The following is a 20,773-nucleotide window of genomic DNA, read 5'->3' on the forward strand; positions in this document are numbered from 1 at the left end:
GACTAAATGGTGTTTAAGAAAGGTCTTACCATGTTAAAGTAATGCTTGGTTTTGGTGCCTTTGGTGATGTCCCAGATGAAGATGTTGCCATCATGACCTGCAGACAGCATTATCCTGGAATCAAAGGGATGGGTCTCCAAAACAAACACCTCATCTGTGTGGCCCTGGAATTCCAAATTGCACATCACAAGGAAAAGCCACATCAACAGGATATTTACAGTACATACAACAGGGATTTACCAAAGCCCTGCACCATCCTCTCTGGAAAATTAAACCCCAGGCAGCCAGAAAGGCTTTACATTCTAAAGGTAATAATTCTTGAGATTGAAGCAAAAACTGTAGAAATATTTTGCCAGAGTACTGTGAATTATTCAATGGGCAAGTTACTGCACAAAACCTTTTATTTATTCCACAAGTTCAGCAGCACCTGGGGAAAGGAAAATCCAAATGCAGGGGGAAACAGCGAGTTCTGGTTAAAAAAAAACTCCAAAAAACCATCACAGTTGCTGCACCATTCATACAGAGCCTTCAAGACAAAGGAGATCTAATTAGGAACTCAGCACAAACATCACTGCAATTCCAGGAAAATCTTCAAAAAGCAAGGAAAAGGACATACCACCAAGTCATGGAGCAACTGCCCTGTGCAGGAATTCCACACTTTGAGCAGGTGATTGTTCACAGCAGTAACAACATAATTGTCATTTTGGTTCCAGGCAATCATGGTCACTTTGGGCTTCATGAATTTGTCTTCTTCTGCACAAGTGTCACTGTTTGAAAGAGTCAAACAGGCCAGAGACAGCTTTAATAAGCACATTTCAACCTCAAAATACAGAAAAATAACCTGTCTTCTCATGATCAGACAAGGGAAACGAAGAATAATTAAACTTGGGTTGAAACTTTTGTCCATAAACTTCCTTCACTTAAAGCAAATCTGGATTTTTAGCACATTTATTTTAGAGGACACAATAATCTCTTTCCCATTTGAGATGCCAGGCAAAAAGGCTTTCCTTTTCCATGGAATCTTGGCTCTTCTACAATTACAGTCCTGACAGAAATCCTCTACAATTTGGGACTTTTTTCAGGCAGGTTTTCCAAATTAACTGATTCAGAAGCCAATCTCCACATTAGCCAAGAGTTTTTTCCTGAGTCCTCAAATAAATATAGCAAAGATAATATTTTGTTTCAACCTCAATCTATTTCCTTATTCTTTCCCCAATATACACTTACAGGATACTGTAAAACTCCCCCTCAGCATTTTAGTCCAAGTGAAGGAACTATCTTTCCTTGGAACACACCTTCCCACAGGATTATCTGTATTCCATGTCAACCAGAGGCCTCTCTTACAAAGACCCTCTCAACTCCACAACCCCACTTATACCTCAAATATTATTAATAACTCCTCCTTTCTTTGTAAAATCATGTTTATTTTTCGTGGCTGTGTCACAAGAAGAGCTGAAAATCACCCTCCAATCAACTCCTGTACCCAAGGTTTGGCTTTTAATTTAATCACCTACAAATCACTTTGTTAAAACCTCATTTAATCACCTACAAATCACTTTGTTAAAACCTCATTTAATCACCTACAAATCAACTGTTGTTTAGTGTCTAGGGAAGCTGACTGAGCATTCTGTGCTCCTGCAAATTATCCACCCTTCAGGTTTATCCAGCAAGTAATACCCTGCTTTTCATCTGTAATGCCACTGTTCAGGCTGTGCCACCAGCATTTCATTAACACACCTTTTTTAAAGCACAAAACGAGAAGAGTCAGCAAGATCAGCCCTTGAGGAAACCCACAAGTCATAACCTCTCCTGGAAATGGGTTAATTACCACCTACTTTATTTTTACTGATCTAAAAATATTTCTCCCCTGACACACCAGGTGTCTGAAATCCAGACAGAGAAGAGAGACTGCACTTTCTGTTCACTTTTTTCCAGAGGCCATTTGAAATCTTCATGAACACTTTTGCTTTTCTCCAAGCACAGCCTCAAATTCAGCAATTACTACATCAGCAAAACACCCATTTCATCCCTCCAGACAGCACAGAACTCAAGCAGGATGTTGCCAAGGCTCACTCTAGTCGGAGGAATTGAGTTTTTCAATCTTTCTGACTTTACAAAACAAGAAATCAACTCCCTCTCCACCTACCCCAGCAATCGGTCAGACATGTCCAACAAGATACTCCTCCATTCTGCCTGCTCAAAATGCCAGATTCTGGCTGTTCCATCTCTGCTGCCACTTATGAACCTGAAGAAATGTTAAAATATAGTTAATTTATTTTCAAAAGAATTTGCTTTAAAGCATCTTTAGAGCTGCACACCACCACAACATCAGTTTTGCCATGGAAGAGTCGTAGAAATGAAATCTTCCACGTGTGTGCAAGAGAATTCTGTCCATTAACTTTCTTTCCAGAAACAGAGGAAAGAGAGTTTTTCTGAAATAAGTAAAGCTGTCAAAACATGAAGAATAAAGAAGCAAGTTCCAAAGTTAAACTCAATTCACAACTTCATCCTCAACTCCTCAGTTACAACACTTTCATGAAGTGTTTTAAGTAATTGCAGAGTATCAGATACTGAAATAGAGGCAAGAGGAAATCAGATGAAAAGGATTATAATTAATTTTTGACCATTTTCACTGCATTTTTCCTATTTCCTTTACAATATTTCCTGACAGTGAAAGGAAAGGAGGGGGAAGAGGAGGTTTATGAAGCCACAAATACACTGGGTATATTAAAAACCAGTGGTAACATTCCTCCAGATAAATGAAGCTTTCCTGGATCACTCCAAATTTCCCCTCTGAGTTCTAAATATGTGGATTTTTCTCACTGGAAACATCCAGGTAAGAACAATAATTATTATTAATTCCAAAATGATGCATTTTCCTGTTCACATTTGAGCATCTTTCAACATACCTGTCCCCACCATTAGAGAATTGAATGCTGTCAACTTTGTCCTGTAAGAAAAAGCACAGTTTGTTAGAAAATTTGGGGTTTTTATACAGGAAATACCGTTTTTGACAAATCTGAGCTCAGTCAAATCTGAAACAAGGAAAAAACTGCGTATTTTATAATTTTGAAGAGTTTTAAACTGCAAGGAGAACCAAATCCAACAAATACTGCCCAGGATTCACTAAGCATTAATGCATTTAAAATGCAAGTTTCCTGAACAGCCCAAATTAAACATGAAGGATTAACAGATTAAATAACCTGGCTGCCAACTGAATCATATTTGAATATATTCCCAATGCCATAGGCCAATGCTGAGGAATGTGTTGTTTCCACTTCTACCTACCCACTCCTTAAAGAAAGAAAACTATTAGTTATTCACTTTTATCACAATAAAAACTGCAGGAGAAATAGGGAAAAACAGGTAACACATTTTATTTTCAGAGCTGAAATTCTCTGCATACAAAATATGTATTGACCAAACCTTATCACTGCAACAGAAAGTGAGATTCAATGTTAGAGAAAACACATAAAGGTAAACAAAGTTAATTGAGAGCCTTGCTAAAAACCCACTTATAACATTACCTTGTGACTTCATTACTACTTGAAGTGACTGATTAACTAATTACTTACAGCATGACTTCCCAATTCTGCTATTTTCACAGGTGTTTCAGAGCCAAAAAAATACATCCTGATGACATGGTCAGTGCTGCCAGTTGCTAAGAACATACCACCTGTAAAAATCAAGCAATAACTAAGCTACTGTGTAAGAAATTAAAGCAGATCACCATCATCTATCTCTAATTGAAATAAAAAAAACCCAAACAACCCACAACTATTTGAAGAATAGCACATTTTTTATGCTCTTCCTCTGACACACATGCAAGGAAATCCCCCTCTTGCCCCAGAAAGTTTTCTCAGCCACAGTAAAAATAAATCAGCGTTACAAAGATTTTAAAAATTCTTAACTTAGAACAAGAGTGAAACTTCTGTTACTAAACTGCACACAGAGGCCTTTGATGATGGGGAATATGGCTCTGGATGATCAGAATCCTGTAGGTGACTCTCACTGTAGCCTGGGTCTCATTTGGGCTCTACCCTGACCATGTGAACAATTTACACTTGGATTTGTTATTTTATTTCTGAAATTCCCAGAAAGCCCCATGAACTGGATGAAAGAAAACTGCAAGCCAGGAGTGAAGCACATTTACAGGTACATCTGTGGATCCTTAGGAAAGAAGGGATCTTTATAACCACTCCTGGCACAAAACCAGGAGGCTCCTGCTGGCAGGAACCACCTCCATGCTGGGGACTGTGGGATCTCAGAGAACTTGTTTTGCAAATCCCTGACACTGTATCAGGGGATTAAACAAAAATAAAAATCCAGCAAAGATGGAGAAAAAGTAAACAAACATCAGGTGACTTTTACTTCTGTCAAATCACTCTCTTAACAGCTTTTCACTGTTAGCTGAGGGAAGCCCCATGATTTAATTATGTCATAGTTAATACACCCCTATACAATTATTCACTCACAGCTGCAGGTTGTGTCCATTTTAAAGCTGTCACAACCAAAGTTTATATTTAAATTTCTGAAGAAGGAAGAGAAATCAGTCCACCTGTCCAGGACTTACCCACACTGAAGGAAGAGCAAAGCATCTGGACCCCTGGTCTGGGTTTCTCTGTGAACCTCAGTGGCCGGTTGCTTCAAAAAAGAAAAGATGCTTTGAAGAGGCCACACCACCCAAAACTTGGCTTTTCTCAACAGTTCAAAACATAAAGGGATGTTTCTTCAAACCTCTACCTAACAGGGACTTCTTATACACAGTGACATCTGTAAATCTTTGAGTACTACCAGTGCTTAAAGTCATTTAAGTCCATGCATGAACTAACAATGGTTACCTCACACACAGTCTTCTAAATTAATTTTAGAAGGAAAATAATTAAGAATGCAGTTTAAACACTGTTTTACAGCCCTAAAAGATTCTTCAGATGAGATTATGCTTTTTATAGTTTTTTCTGCAATTCTACTACCTTAACATCACAAGTTTGAATTAAAAAGCTAAAACACAGTAATAAAATATAATCTGCTTTCTAAGGCACTGAGCTTTATTTAGTAGCAGTTCTAATGCAAAATGGATCATTTTATACCAACTCTCATGATATGGCACAATAGCAGACAAAGACTAATCATCCTGGAGCTTTTCTTTCTGGTAATAATCTAATTTTTTGGGGGTAGAATCACATAGAGATATCCTGGACATGTACACTCTGCATGGAAGTTCTGTAAGAGGCACCCTAAAACTCCAGGACTGCTGGAAACCCAACACAAACAAGAAGCTTTATTATGCTTTGCAACATATTTACATTTCCAGCCATTCTTTTTGTACTCCTTTGTACTTTTAGTGGAGTAAGAAGTTAACATACTTCCCAACTAACCTCCCAGGACAACATAATTTTGTGAATTATATAACTAGTGATTGTGCTTTAAAATAATTATGGAATTAATTACTTCCACAACATTTTTTCATGACAAACCCAATTTTTTTTTTTAGGGTTTTACTTATTTTACTCAAGCAGAAGACAGCATAAGAGGTTCAGCAGCAGCCCATTTACATACTTGAACTTCATGGAATCTGTATCCCACTGCCAAAAGCAAACAGTTCCATCTGCACCAGTGGAGACCATGTACCTCATGGAGCCTTTCACCATTGGACTAAACTACAGAGAATAAAGGGAAATCAGACACACACACACACACAAAAAGGAACATTGAAAAACTGGTTATGAACTTCTCAAAAGGTTCATGTAAAACCTTGATTTGCTTTTGGATTTTTGAACATTAACACTGCTCTAAAATTTTAAACTATCATTTTTTAGTGTTTACAAAGTAATATCTTCCACACTCTGAAATAACTTTGTGGTCTGCATTTCAATTATTGCATCATATAAACCCAGTTTGTTCAGTGGTTTGTTTCTGAAGTATTAACTAACCACAGTCATTCACTGAACGTTTTGTCCATGAATGAAACTAATAAGCAGAGCAGACTGAATGAAAAAAAGAAAGTCTGGCTAGACAGATGTACTCCAAAAATTCTATAATTAAGCAGAGCATGAGTTATGAGGTAGTTTGAATGTATAACTCAGCATCACATGTGATTTTATAGATATTCCTCGGAAATATTTCTTTAAGACATGGATTTATTGCTGTGCACAGAGCAGAAAACTTTACACAACAAAAGGTGATTAAACTGTTCATCAGTTACTAATGTTGGAAACAGCCATAGAAATTGTACATAGTGCAATTATAGTATTACTAAGATATCTTAAATTAAAATAAATCCACACGCTATAATAAAAGAAGCACCTCAAATAAATATTTTGGCATTAAAAGAAAAACAAACAAAAAATGCAATGAATGCCACAGAAACTGCAGATAGGAAGATTACTCTCAGAGGCAGAGAAAAATGCAAAATTATTTGTTTGTACTGAGCTTCACAAGCAGCTCTTCACTTCTCAACATAAGCTGCTGGTCCCACTGGAAAACACAGCAAAGGTGGACACTGAGCCACCAGTTTGTGTGTTAAATAAGGGATTATAAAGGCCAAAATGAGACTGAATCCAAAGGACCACCAAGAGCACATCATGGAGCACAAGGCCTTCAAATTTAAACACACAACACGCCCCACTGAACATCTCTGTGCTTCTCAAGTAACTCATATTTTTGAGATTAAGACAAAAACCTGTATCACAGCAGTTGTAGGAATCGCTGGATCAGGACACTCATCCACATAAACCAGCCTACTGTGTCTCCAGTAACAAAGAGGAGGACATGGTATTTCCCAGAAATTCCCTTGGATTCCAACAGCCCAAATATTAGAAGTAGGGATCCCTAAGTGAAGAAGTTTGTATCTTCAGTTAAATACTAGGAATCCCAGAGAGGCAAGGAATTTGCTGCTTTTTAAGCAGTTTATCCTGGGGTTTTATTTTACTCGTTTTTTTGACACAAATATTTTAAATGTTCAGATTTCAATACTCCCACTGAAATGATTTCAGAAGAACACTTAAAAGCCCCTACCTGTAAGGAGGTGATGGACCCTGTGTGCCCGTGCAGGACAGCCACTGGAGCACAGGTTCTCAGGCACCACACTCGGATCATTTTGTCACAGCTCCCGGCTGCAATCATGGTGTTCTCATAGTTCACTGCCATGTCAGAGATCTCTGCTGAGTGGCCTCTTAACGTGGCAAACAACCTGCCATTGTGAGTCGACCAAATCTTCACCAGGCAGTCATCTGAACCCTGGAAAGAAATATTTAGTAAAGACAACAACTCCTTGCACGTTGCTGGCCTTTAATTGCAGCGGATTGTTCCACTGAGAGGGAGCTGATCAGCTGCATTTTAGCCCCACTGACATCCAGCTCCAAGCATCCACCTCAAACCCTTCACACTGGGATGTGTTTCATCAACTTACAGTAAATATTCTGTGTCCAGTCCTATCAAATGCAACACAATACACAGAGGAAAGATGGCCAAGGATCCTTCTGTGCATCTTGACATGCTGGTACATACTTCCTGGGAATGAGGTGCTGAACTTGGCATATCCAGTTAACTGCTTTGCTCGATGCACTTCCACTGGAACACAAAGAAATCATGTTTAAAATAGGTTTATTCTAAACCACAGTTTTATTCAACTTCCATTAATATGTTACTTAAAGACTTAACTGGAAGCGATTTTCTGATTTCATCCAGTCAGGTTTCTTTGTATTTGCATTTTTTTGGTGTCAAATCAGTATTTTAAGTGTGCTCCAGCAGCAGTGGTGAGAGCTGAGCAGGGCTTACCGAGGTTTGGGGGGGTGCCATAGTTCACAGGCATTTCAGGGGGTCTTCCTCGATGGAGAGCAGCAAATGCAGAGCCCTTCCAAACAGTGTTCCTGCAATCTGCAAAACCACTTGGTTGAAGTTCATCATAAACACATGTCAAAGATGCCAAAAGAGATGCAATTCCAAAGAGCCCATCTAAAGGTGGCCTCAAACACAGGACTGAACCCACTAAAAAACCAGGAATGCCCCCAAACTTTTCACAAACAGTGCAGCATCAGAGGAGAGAAAAAAATCCATTTAATAATAATGCATTTAATGAACATCCATTTAATAATAATCCATTTAAAAATAATCCATTTAATGAACATCCATTTAATAATAATCCATTTAATAACAGGAGGGAACACTGACATAACCAACCACGAAACTTTGAAATTACTCCCAAAGGATGGTACCAATGCAAAACTAACTTTTCAATTGAATTTTTGCTACTTGCTCTCAGTACCAAGCTGTGAAGATTTTTTCACATTCTCATCAATATTAATTCAGAAATTTAATTAAGATTTATTTAATATTTATTAGGATGAAATTACTTAACAAGATGATCTCAAGAGTCTTTAAGTACCTAAAAGGGGCTTGCAAGAAAGCTGGAGAGGGGCTTTTCACAAGGGTATGGAGTGACAGGACAAGGGGGAATTGCCTCAAGCTGAAGGAGGGCGGGGTTAGATGGGATATCAGGAATTCTTCCCACTTAGGGTGGGGAGGCCCTGGCCCAGGTTGCCCAGAGAAGCTGTGGCTGCCCCTGGATTCCTGGAAGTGTCCAAGGCCAGGCTGGAGAGGGTTTGGAGCAATGTGGGATAGTGGAAAGTATCCCTGCCCATGGCAGAGGAGTTGGAATGAGATGAGCTTTGTGGTCCCTTCCAACCCAAACCATCCAATAATTCCAAGATCTCCCTTCTTAAAAAAAAATAAATAAATCTCAAACTGACAGTTATTTTGACATCCTGCTGACATAACTGCAATCCCAATTTCCAGGACAGAACAGTCCCCATCATTCCCTGTGCAATCTTTAAAGCAGGCAGGGCAGGTAACTGAAAACACACCAGTATCCCATAAACCAGTCCCACATCCCAGAATCCAGCTACCCAACAGAACTCACACAGACACATCAACACCCCTGCCCGGGACACACCCAAAGAGGTAAATCCAACACTAAAATCTACTCTGTATCAAAGTACAAGGTCATGTATTGCCAACCGCTCCCTAAATTACGGATGATTTTCTTCAGTGTATGGACAGAACTCCCAAGCATTCCCAAACTCTTAACTATGCACATCTGACATGGGATCATCCCCATCCCCAAACAACCCCAAACCTTACCTTTTGCTGTCCGTAGCAATGACTGTCTCCCTGCACCAAGCAAGGAATTGACTCTGGAAATGCTGGGTGGGATCTCCTTATCCAGGATAGGGCCAATCCTCTTGCAAATTTGTAATAAATGATCTGGAGCCACATGTTTGTTGGACAGCACCTGACAGGAATTTAAGTTTTAAAAAAATCTGTAGAACAGATGAATCTAAAAGCATCAACATTCACAGGTATATTAAGTAAATTAAGACTTTAAGTTCAACTTACAAACCAAAATCAATCCCTTTAAGCTCTGATCTAGTAAATTCAGTGAGGACTCTACAAGCAAGGGAGAGCTGTAGTAAAAATAACTGCAACAAAAAGGTAACTCGCTGCATATCAGTATTTTACTACTGGAAGCTTCAAATAACCACCTCTGTGGCACCCTACAAGTGTCTTTGTCCATTTCACCCAATTATTTGCATTAAAAATAAGAATTAAAATTCAAACCCTCATAACTCAAGATCATGGAGAATTTGGTTGCAATCAAGCACAAGAATTTGTGCAGCTACTCCTTCAGCCACACAGCACTTGCTCAGTGAACTGCAAACTAGTAGGTTTGAGTACAATCTCCCTGGAAATAGCTTCCTTGAAAAACCAGTACTGCACAAGTCTGCCCTACTTCCTTAAACCAAAAGGATCACAACAGTCATCCCTACATTCAGGAATGATCCCACACTATCTGCATTAAACAACCTAAAAAAACCACACACCCCACACACACTCAGATGGCTCAGTCAAGAACAGATGTGTGTGGGGTTTACTTTTTTCACCCTCTTCTTTCTGAGTGTTCTATGAAAAAAAAACCCTAATTCTTTTAAAGTCAATCACAATAATGCAGAAGGTAAAGATGCAAAGGAGGGTTTGAACAGCCTCAGGTAAACCAAAGCATCAGGATCACGAACTGAAGCTGTTGGGGAGGTGTGAATCAGTCCCGTGCTGCCTCCACTCTGATCCGGCCCCGGAGAAACCAGTCAGAGCCAGCAGCCACTCTGCTCCTGCAGCAGCCACACCATTCCCAGCCCATCCAGCCAGGAGAGGCACAGGGCCACACCAACACAGGTATGTGGCCTCCTGCCCAGGCAGCTGAGAACACAGGCAGAACTAGCTCGTGCTGCTGCTGCTGCTCCCTCGGCTGAACGACTGAGCCCGGATGAGCCAAGTCCTGCCAAGGCTGATCTCCCTCCTCAGAGCAGCGGGAATAAAAATGCATCAGGTAAGACCTGTGCAACAAAAAGCTGCCCAAATGCACGCTGAGAGTTGGGAATGCACAGTTAAAGCCACAGCTTTGCACTTGTTTTAGTAATAAAAATCCAGGCTTGAAGCTTGTGGGGGGGTACAGGTTGTATTCCTGAGGTGGGAACACCAGTAAAATAGTTTGCATTATCCCACGAGCAAATATTTCCAAGAAAATCAGCTCATGGGATGCCTAAGATCAATTATAAGAAATACCTTTGGTAGTCCAAAGATTACAAAATGCACTTTTTCATCGTTTCTTCACCAGTTTTGCCTCTTGAACTGGTACAGAGCAGTACCAGCCACAGCACTCAGGACAGAAAGCTCAGCACACTTTCTGCCAAGCATTAAAACCCTTTTTGTTTGCATGCCATCAGCAGGAAGTGTATATTCCAAATGCAATCCTTGCACGCAAAACCTTGCAATCCTTCTCCTTTTTAAAGTAGTTTCGCTCAAATTTTGGAAGGAACAGTTATTTTAAAGTTTTAAAATGCCATGAGGAACACAGAGGATAAGAAGTAATTACACCCCATGACTGCATTTGTCCGTGGTCTCTGCAAGTTCAGAGTGAGAACAGTGGGACAAGAGGGTCCCCAAACCCCTCGAAAAGCAGAAATTAAAGTTCAGGAGACTGATTTAGATATTCTGAAATACTACTGCCCTGTGTAGACATTTCTGTTAAAATGTGCAGGAAAAAGAGGCAGAAGCAGCACAGGTTAAAGAATTAATCTGACAACTGCATATGCACAGTAATCTCAGTTAAAAACCACTCCTGAAGTCAGAAGAATCCACACAATTCATCTCCCAACACCTCACTTTTTGCCAGAAGAAATGGGGTAAAAAACCAACAATGAACCAACAAAATAACTCTCAACAACCCCTTTTAAACTTAATCCTGCTTTCATCTTTGCTAAATTCAAGTCAGAGCTTGAAGATATTCCTGTTTAGCAAGACTAGGCTTCTTAGTGACTTAAAAAACTCATCTAAAACCTCATTTGCTCGACTGACCACACTGACAAGAAGAGGAAATGGAATCAAATTTATTGTTCTGAGCAACATTTAAATAATTAGGAAAATGTTTTAAATAAGATTTTATTCCTTTTCAAATAGGATCCTGAGATCTTTAAGTGCTCCACAACAGGGATTTAACTATACTAATCAATTAACCTGGAGGAAAAAAAGCAAGAATATACACCTCTTTAAAGAAAACAAAACCGACTAGAATAAGGCAGGATAAAAACCACGCTGGGCAGGCACCCCCAGACCATCACTTCACGAGATTCAACTGCCAAATACACTTTGCCACTTAAAAAGCAGCAAAATTAGGCACCAAAACACAGCTCTCCCTTCTGTAAAAACATTTAGAGCAAGCAACATCAGCCCTGGAGGGCAGAAAGTACATTTTTTTTTGAGAGAGATCATCCCCATCCTTCCGGCATGTGGAAACAAAGCAGTGACCAGCGAGGAGCCAGAGATAACGAGCACATTCACAGGCACCAGAACTGCCAACCCTCGGGTTTCTGAGCAGCGATTTCATTTCCTAATCTGTTGGAGGGGGCTGAAAGAAGCCAACCAGCAAAATAAATACCGACAAATCAAAACGTGCCTCACAACCTTGCCCCTGAAACTCCGAAATGAAACCTCGGTGCACATTGGCTCCTGCCTGCGTGTAGGCAGTGGCATCTACCACTGCACAACGCCAAGCTCCACCTCTGCTATGTAAACAATATCCTCAATTTAAACCACCGCTTGTGTTTTTGTTAGTCTGATGTAAAGAAATTAAAGGCCCTTTTCTAAAATAACTCCACTGTCCAGAGCCAGAGCGATACTGGAAGGTGAAGGTTTGGGCCTAGTTTTAAAGGTAGAGGGTCTAACATCAGTGTTAACACGATAATCAGAAGGGTTTTTTTGAAAGGTAAAAGTCTCACCAATTCTTCGTAACTTCTATAATGCTCATTTCCTTGCCAATCCAACCTTTTAGGAAGCAACTAAATAAAGGAAAAACAAAAACCGTGAGCGGTTGAAGGGGAAGGAGGGATTACAGATCACATCCAAAACAATGTGTGTGTTGAAGTCGGGGGAAAAGTTGAGACAGCGGCAGAAACTTGAATGACTTGCAAGGGAAACTTTTAACTACAGCGGGATTTCATCAGAGCTCACACAGACCTGGTGCTGCTCCAGCTCCTGCACCAGCACCTGCAGAGGAAAAGGGGGAAAAAAAACACAGAGTGAGGGACGAGCCACGATTTGGCTTCTCCGGAGCTGGGGGCGGGGGGGGGGCGCGGCTGCTCCCACCTCCCCCCGACCCCGGGCGGGCAGCGCGGGATCCCCGCGCCCCGGTGAGCGCCGCACTCACTCACCTTCAGCGCTCTCCGGCAGGGCCCGGTGCTCAGGAACCGGGCGATGAGGAAGTAAAGCTCTAGGAGAAATACAGAGAGAGACCCGTGGGATGGACTGAGCCGGGGGGCGGCCGTGCCCCATCCTGAGGGGAGGGTGGAGGGGGGGGGCAGGAAGATGGCGGCACCGGCGGCACCTCCTCGCCCCGGCCCGCGCTGTTACCTGATTCAATGAGCGGCAGCGGCGCGCCAGCGCTGGAAGAGGCCGCGGGCTCGGCCATGGCGGGCTGAGGGCGGCGGGCCCGGCTCGGCACGGCGCTGTCAGCGCCTCCCCTCCCTCCCTCCCTCCCCTCACGGCCGCCCCCCCGCTCCCCTCAGCACTCCCTCCCTCTCCCCCCTCAGCGCAGCCTCGGCGCCGCCGCCATCGCCGCCGCACCACCCGCCACGGCGCCGCCGCCGACACCTCCGCCGGGCGCGCCCGCGGGGGGGCGGGGGGAAAATAGTCCCCGCGCTCGGACGCGCTCCGGCAGCGGCGGGGAAACAGCGGAGCGCGCGTGTGGCGGCGGGGGAGGGTGAGGGGAAGGCGGCGGGGAGGCGGTGGCGGGGAGGCGGTGGCGGGGAAAGAGAGCGAGGAGGGGAAGGGGGGACTGAGCGCGGAAGGGTCGCGCGGGGAAGGCGGCGGGTGAGGCGGCTGGGTGGGCGGGGCGAGCGCGCCGTGAGGCGCCGGCGCTCAGGGCATGGCGGGGGAGCGGCGGCGGCCGCGGGGATGCCGCTAAATCGCCCCCGGGAACGGTGGGGCTGCTGCCGCCGCCTCGGGCCTCGCGGCCCGGAACGGCCCTTCTCGGGGACCCGTGGCGAGGCGCCGAGATCGGATGGCTCGCCACGATGCGTTGACGGAGCGGTGCCGCGGGGCCAGGGCCTTCGCCTCCCGTGCTGTGTCCAGTTCTGGGCCCTTCAGTGCGAGAAGGGCATTGAGGGGCTGGAGCGTGTCCAGAGAACGGAACGGAGCTGGGGAAGGGGCTGGAGCAGCAGGAGGAGCTGAAGGAGCTGGGGGGGCTCATTCTGGAGAAAAGGAGGCTCAGGGGGGACCTTCTCCCTCTCTGCAACCCCCTGACAGGAGGGGGGAGCCAGGGGGGGTCGGGCTCTGCTCCCAGGGAAGAAGGGACAGGAGGAGAGGAAACGGCCTCAAGCTGTGCCAGGGGAGGCTCAGGTTGGACATGAGGAAGAATTTTTTCACTGAAGGGGTGGTTAGACATTGAAAAGGGCTGCCCAAGGAGGTGGTGGAGTTCCCATCCTTGGAGCTGTTCAAGAAACGACTGGATGTGGCAATCAGTGCCAGGGTTTAGTTTACAGGGTAGGGATTGGTCACAGATTGGACTTGATGATCTCAGAGGTCTCTTTCAAACGAATTGATTCTGTGATTCAGAGTGCACTGCCCTGCGCCGTGCTCAGTGTGCCTCACGCTGGCAGAGAGCTGGAAGCGTCGGTGCTGTGCCCACACTGGAGGAGACTGGGAACAGCCCTGTCCCCTCCAGTGCCAGCGGAGCTCCGTGGGTGATGCCTGGGGGCACCACGGCTGCCCCAAACACCTTCTTGGGGAGGAGCATTTCCCACCCTACTCGAGGCAGCAGAGCTGCACTGACATCACCCGTCCAGAACCAGGAGGTTTGCCAAGTGCCACCTCCCTCCCACCCTCACTTTGGGAGCAAGGATTTTGGCATCTGGCAGCCAGGACATGGAGCTGTTGGAGAGAGTCCAGAGGAGGCACCAAGAGGATCAGAGGGCTGGAGCAGCTCTGCTGGGAGGAAAGGCTGGGAGAGCTGGGATTGTTCAGCCTGGAGAAGAGAAGGCTTTGGAGCGACCTGATTGTGGCCTTCCAGGACCTGAAGGGAGCCGACAAAAAAGATGGAGAGAGACTGTTTCCAAGGGCCTGGAGTGACAGGACAAGGGGAACAGCCTTCGAGCTGACACAGAGTAGGGTTAGATGGGATATTGAGAAGAAATTCTTGGCTGTGATGCTGGCGAGGCCCTGGCACAGGTTGCCCAGAGAAGCTGTGGCTGCCCCTGGATCCCTGCAAGTGTCCAAGGCCAGGTTGGACAGGGCTTGGAGCAACCTGGGCTGGTGGAAGGTGTCCCTGCCCATGGCAGGGGGTGGAACTGGATGATCTTTAAGGTTCCTTCCAACCCAAACCATTCTCTGATTTATCTTTTTTCCTTCTCACAGTTGTTTCTCGCCCCTGCCCAGCATGAATTCTGATGTGAACAGCAATGGCTGTACTTGTGTTATATTTTAAATCCAACCTGTTCTTTCCTTATTCCATTCCCCACCTGTGGTCCCTTGAAATGCATTCTTAGAACCTTTGAAGTAAAATATTTTTACATATCATTCTCTTAACCCAACCAACCAGTAGCAGCACACAAATACAAGGGAGTAACTTTCAAGAAACATATTTTGTTCTCTTCCTGTTGTATTTTGAATGGGATGGTGCTCCATCATGGATGTATTCCATAGTGCTGGATGCACATCTGCATCAGCTCTCACTCCAGTCTTTGAGTTGGAGAGCAAATATATTTGATGTCAAACAAGACAGAGTCAGTTACAATTACTTAAGCATTGGGTAATTGATGTTAGAGAGATCCACAGGATCACAACATCAGAGACCCAAAACACGTGAAAATTTGGTGCTTTGTAAAAGCAGCTGAGAGAGGTTATTTTGGGGTATTTACCTGCAAGTTTATTCCTCACTTTACTGGTGGGTTTGACTTGTCTAATCCAGAGAGTAAATAATGTCATGGAGCTATGTCATGTTACTACTGAATTAAACCAAAAATAAGGCCACTGGAAGGGGATGTTGGAAAAGAAAAATGGCATAAATTTACAGTTTTGAAATATCCAAGAACTTGAAGCCAAAGCCAGCTGTGCTCTGTGCAGGAAACTTGTGGTGGAACTGGAGCAGGAGCATGTTGTGGCCCAATATTTTATATATATATATATATATATATATATATAAAAGCTATAGGTAAGTTAAACATTGCCTAAATATTGAAGAGGTAAAACTGGTAAAATTCTTTTTCAAAGGAAAGCCTTGATTAAGAAAATGAGTTAGAAGTGAAACTCAAGTGTGTTGTTTTTTTTTAAAAATAACTGTATGAGGATCTGACAAAGGCACCGAAAATGTACAGGAAGCAGATGCTGTGCTTGCAGGTGTTACTTAAGAGCACAAACAAATTCTGGGGCAAGGGGGAAAAAAAGAAACAAAGAAGAAATGTTCCTGTTTGATCTTGGCTCCTCCCAGGACAAGGTGACAGTTGTCTGACTGGCACCTGATGCCTACTAATTATTGACTCTTTTTTTTTTTTAAGGTAACAGCAGCAGCACAAGGCTCTCAGCTTTCAAATTCAGATTAACACTGCATTTTTCCACTCCCAGCTCTTAAAAATTACATTTTTAACACTATTAAAACACAGTTAAAAATCCAAGCCACACCACTTATATTGTGAGTTGTCCCAGTCAATGCAGGAGCTACAGAAACTTTCATAATCAAGATTTATTTGGCTTTTGTTTGAAGATCACAAACACTATCAACAATTTTACAATTGTTTTTATTCACATAGTTTTTTTAAGTCTAAAAACTAATTGTTTTCTTTTTTTTCCTAGGACTATTTCAAATATTTTTTCACTTGAGCTTTGTAGACAAGCTGTCCTTTAAAACTAGAGGTGAAGTTCCAGCATCTCAAATATTGACATAACAAGTTCCATCTGCCAAGCAGAAACTTTTCCTCAGCCAGTATTTAAAGATATAAAATAAAAAGTTTCCCATCTTTCTCATCACAGCTACAAAGTTGTTGGAAAAAAAATAAAGCTGCAACTACCAAAAATAACTTTGTCACAGATATACATCACTCAGCAAGAAATCCAACACTAGGGAGCAGTTTTATTAGGTAAGGAATTCTACTGATGGTACAACCATAAAGATAAATAACTAAAATGTTAAGACATTCTCAACACATCATTATGAATTCCAAAGTCTCATCTGTGTTATGCTTCATTTAATAGGATAGAAAACTGTCCCTCACAGGCTGTGGAACGTGAAGCCTAATCAAGGCTTCAGAGCCCTCTCCTTAATTAACATGCTGTTAATTTCTGGTTTCATAGAAAACAGACAACCAGTACATGACTTTACCACTTAAAAAAAGCATTTACACTTATCTAAATATGTAAAAAAATGGGTCGAGTCAGGACTCTCTCCTTTGTTTTTTTTTTTTAAAAATGTGTTTTCTAGAACTACTAAAAAACTTGCATTTACAAAATAGTCGATAAAAATATTCCTCTGAATTGTACAAGAAGAAAAGTTTAAAGACCACCAGTTACAGATGTGGGTGTTACTCAGACTTCACTTCTTTCTCTGCAGCTGCATCAGGTGCTGGGGTCTGAAAGGAGACAAAAGACCAGGACACTTCAGTGCAGGAAGTTTTTAAGTGGCTCAGACTGTTAGTTTGGAGTGGTTTTAATGCACAAAGTGACACAGAGAACAACCCTGACTTGTTTCTGCAGATGGTGCTTCACAAATTGGTGCCATGAGCTTATTCCTCTCGGATCAGGACCTACTGAACTGAGCTGTCTAGAAAAGGCTCCTTGGATCCATCAGTATGAATTTCAGGATGTTGATATTGTTCCTAAACACACACACTGCAAAGTATTTTAATTTTAACTTGAATTACTGCCTTAATGACAGGAGGAGCTTTAGCTTTTACTCGGCTAAAAATCCCCACATGTGGGGGGTTGAGAAAATTAGAGACACACCTCATGCATTCAGTTTTCAGTGCAGCACTGTTAAAATATCCTCAAATCTTACCCTGTTTTACAGGTAACATCCAACAGGACAGACTCTAACTCTGCCTCTTCTAGACTTTGCTATTGTATCACACCTGAAATTTTGGCTGGTCTGACCACCACGAGTCCAGCATGAAGATGTACAGGTTAAAAAAACCAAATTAGTGCTTGTAACGATGCCAAAATGTTGAGCCAACTGAAGAATTCCTAGTTAGATCCCAACTTTTCACAAAGATCACAGTCTAAGCTTGCAAATGACAAACTGTTACACCAGAGCAAATCACTCAAGCACCATCCTCCACTTTCCTTGCTCCCTAAAAACCTCCTGCTCGAAGGTCTGTAAGTGTTACCTCAGCTTTGGTCAAATCATTTCCACTGAAAACTCTTTCCACTCCCCAGAAAAAGAATATTACACTTGTCAAAAAACTTTTGTAGCAAGGAGGAACTTCTCTCTCAGTCAGACCCAACCCCAGCCCTCCAAACTTTACCTCCTCAGTTTTAGCTTCCCCATTTTCTGCAGGCAGGTTGTCCTTTGTCTGTTCTTGGTTCGTCTCTTCTGTCTGTTTTCCTTTAGGCCCCTTTTTCCCCTTCTGAGCCTTCTTGTCCTCAGTTTTATCCTGCAATGAAATACATTTCCAGTGAGTAAATTCCTATGATTTACCAGGTAAACTTTGAAAATAATAAAAAGCACAGAAAGCCCAGATGGACTTGCTAAGCTCCCAACAGCCCCTGATCCCCCTACTTACAAAATATTTCAGAATCACATAAATGCAACACACAGACCTCTTGGGTTTTATTGTCAAAATCTATTATTCTTCATCAGTATTTATTTAAAAACCTCACCAAGTAAGTCCATAATGAGCAAACTTCTCCCAACCAGAAAAAATACTGTCAGGAAAGTTAAAAAGTGACAAAGTTGATGCAGAAAAAGTGCATTTTAATGGATCAAATACAGAAAACAGAATAAATTTAAAATCTATCATTTGACTGGTAATTAACAACTAGAATTAATTATAGAAATTCTTCCCTCTGCATCACAGACACTGGAAAAAGGAGAATTACAGCTGAAGTGACACTGGAAAACTTCTCCAAATTCTTTAGGCTTACAGCCTTGAGAGTGGGAGCACAGTGATACTCAAACCATTGGAATGAAGGTGCATTCCTGGGAAGGAACTGTTCAGTAGGATTAATACAAAGAAAACATCAGCAAGTCCGCAAAGCAGAGCTCTGTGTTAGTGTATCTGAAATTAGGGGATCATTGGATGGTTTGGGTAGGAAGGGACCTTAAAGATCATCCAGTCTCACCCCCTGCCATGGGCAGGGACACCTTCCACCAGCCCAGGTTGCTCCAAGCCCCGTCCAGCCTGGCCTTGGACACTTCCAGGGATCCAGGGGCAGCCACAGCTTCTCTGGGTAACCTGGGCCAGGGCCTCCCCACCCTCACAGGGAACAATTTCCTCCCAATATCCCATCTAACCCTGCTCTCTGTCAGTTTGAAGCCATTCCCCCTCATCCTGTCACTCCAGGCCCTTGGAAATAGTCTCTCCCCACCTTTCCTTTAGGCTCTCCTCAGGTACTGGAAGGCCACAATCAGGTCACTCCAAAGCCTTTATTCCACACATCACAAAGAAAAGCTCACGATGACAAAGGAACACTTAACAACACCCACAGCACTGAGCCCACAGACACACAGCCAAGAAACAAAGAATTTTACACCTCAGTTATTGGCACTGTGAAGGCTGTGCTGAAAAATTTAAAGACCATACTAAACCACACCTTGTTGCACACACATAAAGACCCAAAAGCTCAAGTTCACAAATGGAAACTGAGGTATTTTTCAGTGGCTAAGAAATTGTTTTTTTCCTGTTCTAACAAAACGACTTTAAAATATGAGTATATATATTTTATCCCCTTTTTTACAGTGGTGAAATATAATCCTCTGTACAGAATCACAGGATCATTTAGGTTGGAAAAGACCTCCAAGATCATCGGGTCTAACCTGTGCCTTGTCATTCAGCCCAGAGCACTGAGTGCCAGATCCAGTCGTCCCTTGGGCACCTCCAGGGATGGGAACTCCACCACCTCCCTGGGCAGCCGCTTCCAATGCTTAAAAACCCTTTCCATAAAAAAATTCCTCCTGATGTCCAATTGCTTTGACATTCAAGTAGTTCCACCCCATACCAAACTACCGTCTAACTAATATGGATCAGTGCCCAAATTTCCATGCAACGCCTGGGAGCTTAACAAGGATCTACTCAAAGAGGGGTGGAACATACCTGCAGACACTGGCAGAAGCACCTTAAAACGGTACTTTAGCCAAACCGAGCGTTCCCACAGGGAATAAAACACGAGGACACGACATGAGATGCCACCAGCCACCACCTCCTCCCCCTCCCCTCTTCCCACTCACCTTTGCCGGCAACTTTTTTGGCTTCGGCTCCGCTTTGGCCGGCGCGGGTTTCTGAGGAGAGAGAACAAGTCAGGCAGAGATCCCGCCCCGGGGTGAGCCCTCCCGGGTGCTCCCACCTCCCCCGCCCCGCAGGGGCCGCGCCGCTCCCGCACTCACCGCGGACAGACGCGCCGATCGCCGCTTGGGCTGCGGGGGGAGAGAGAGAGAGAAAGACAGAGAGAGAAGGGGCGTGAGCGGGCGGGACGGGTCCGGCCCCGCCTGTCCCACGCGTGTCACGGCGTGCCCGGTGTCACGGCGTGCCCGGTGTCACTCACCTCCGCCGGGGCGTCCCCGTCCGCCACCGTCACCTGCAACACAGACGGCGCGTCAGCGGGGCGGGACCGCGGGCGGCACCTCCCGCTCGCCGCCCCCCGCCCGCCCCTTCCCGCGCCGCTCCCGGACCGCGCGTCCCGCCGAGCCCCCCCGGCCCTTCCCGGCGCCTCCGGCCCCCTCCGCGGCCCGCGGGGCCGCCCCGCACCGCGGGGAATGCGCCGGGCATCGTCACGGCCCGCGGCGCCGGAGCCCGCGGAGCGGAGCGGCCGCGTCCCTCCCGCCCGGCCCCGTCCCCCCGCGGCCGCCGCCGCCCCCCGGCTGCCGCTCCCCGCTCGCCCTCACCTTCCTCTTCGGCATCTCGAGGCTCCCGGAGCTGCGGCTGCTCCCGCCCGGCGGCTGCTGCGAGCGCTGCGGCGGCTGCCTGCGAGCCACAGCCCGGCTGCGCAGGGAAACCGCCTCCCCCCCTCCCCATCCCAG

At 44.4% G+C, this 20,773-nt stretch overlaps 2 protein-coding genes across 2 annotated transcripts in view; both read right to left on the reverse strand.

Annotated features, from left to right (window-relative positions):
- BRWD1 (bromodomain and WD repeat domain containing 1) overlaps positions 1–13,055 on the reverse strand; it is a 47,396-nt gene extending 34,341 nt beyond the window's left edge. Inside the window, exons 1-15 of the mRNA XM_027736721.2 lie at positions 12,964–13,055; positions 12,765–12,823; positions 12,571–12,600; positions 12,333–12,392; positions 9,142–9,292; positions 7,780–7,878; positions 7,412–7,572; positions 7,018–7,239; positions 5,560–5,660; positions 4,574–4,644; positions 3,576–3,676; positions 2,910–2,950; positions 2,147–2,245; positions 617–767; positions 30–164 (exon numbers count right to left, since the gene is read on the reverse strand). Coding sequence (XP_027592522.1) covers positions 30–164; positions 617–767; positions 2,147–2,245; positions 2,910–2,950; positions 3,576–3,676; positions 4,574–4,644; positions 5,560–5,660; positions 7,018–7,239; positions 7,412–7,572; positions 7,780–7,878; positions 9,142–9,292; positions 12,333–12,392; positions 12,571–12,600; positions 12,765–12,823; positions 12,964–13,021 — 1,539 coding nt within the window. The 5' untranslated portion in view covers positions 13,022–13,055. The remainder of the gene's footprint in view (positions 1–29; positions 165–616; positions 768–2,146; positions 2,246–2,909; positions 2,951–3,575; positions 3,677–4,573; positions 4,645–5,559; positions 5,661–7,017; positions 7,240–7,411; positions 7,573–7,779; positions 7,879–9,141; positions 9,293–12,332; positions 12,393–12,570; positions 12,601–12,764; positions 12,824–12,963) is intronic.
- A 3,215-nt stretch (positions 13,056–16,270) lies between these two features.
- On the reverse strand, positions 16,271–20,773 carry HMGN1 (high mobility group nucleosome binding domain 1). The gene is made up of 6 exons (XM_027736719.2): positions 20,639–20,773; positions 20,299–20,331; positions 20,141–20,170; positions 19,985–20,035; positions 18,063–18,191; positions 16,271–17,171 (listed from the first exon to the last, which is right to left on the reverse strand). Exons 1-6 carry the CDS (start codon positions 20,651–20,653, stop codon positions 17,124–17,126), a joined length of 306 nt encoding a protein of 101 aa, XP_027592520.1. The 5' UTR covers positions 20,654–20,773; the 3' UTR covers positions 16,271–17,123.

This window comes from Pipra filicauda, unplaced genomic scaffold, assembly GCF_003945595.2.
Source record: "Pipra filicauda isolate LSUMZ 115617 unplaced genomic scaffold, ASM394559v2 scaffold330_size805480_pilon, whole genome shotgun sequence".
In the NCBI taxonomy this organism is placed as follows: Eukaryota; Metazoa; Chordata; class Aves; order Passeriformes; family Pipridae; genus Pipra; species Pipra filicauda.

What these genes read in the sequence shown, in the direction of transcription:
- HMGN1 (XM_027736719.2), bottom strand. An exon ending in ACGGGGACGCCCCGGCGGAG is followed by an intron (nt 20,171 to 20,298) that starts GTGAGTGACACC and finishes CTCCCCCCGCAG; the next exon opens with CCCAAGCGGCGATCGGCGCG. An exon ending in GGGAAGCTAAAACTGAGGAG is followed by an intron (nt 17,172 to 18,062) that starts GTAAAGTTTGGA and finishes GTCTCCTTTCAG; the next exon opens with ACCCCAGCACCTGATGCAGC.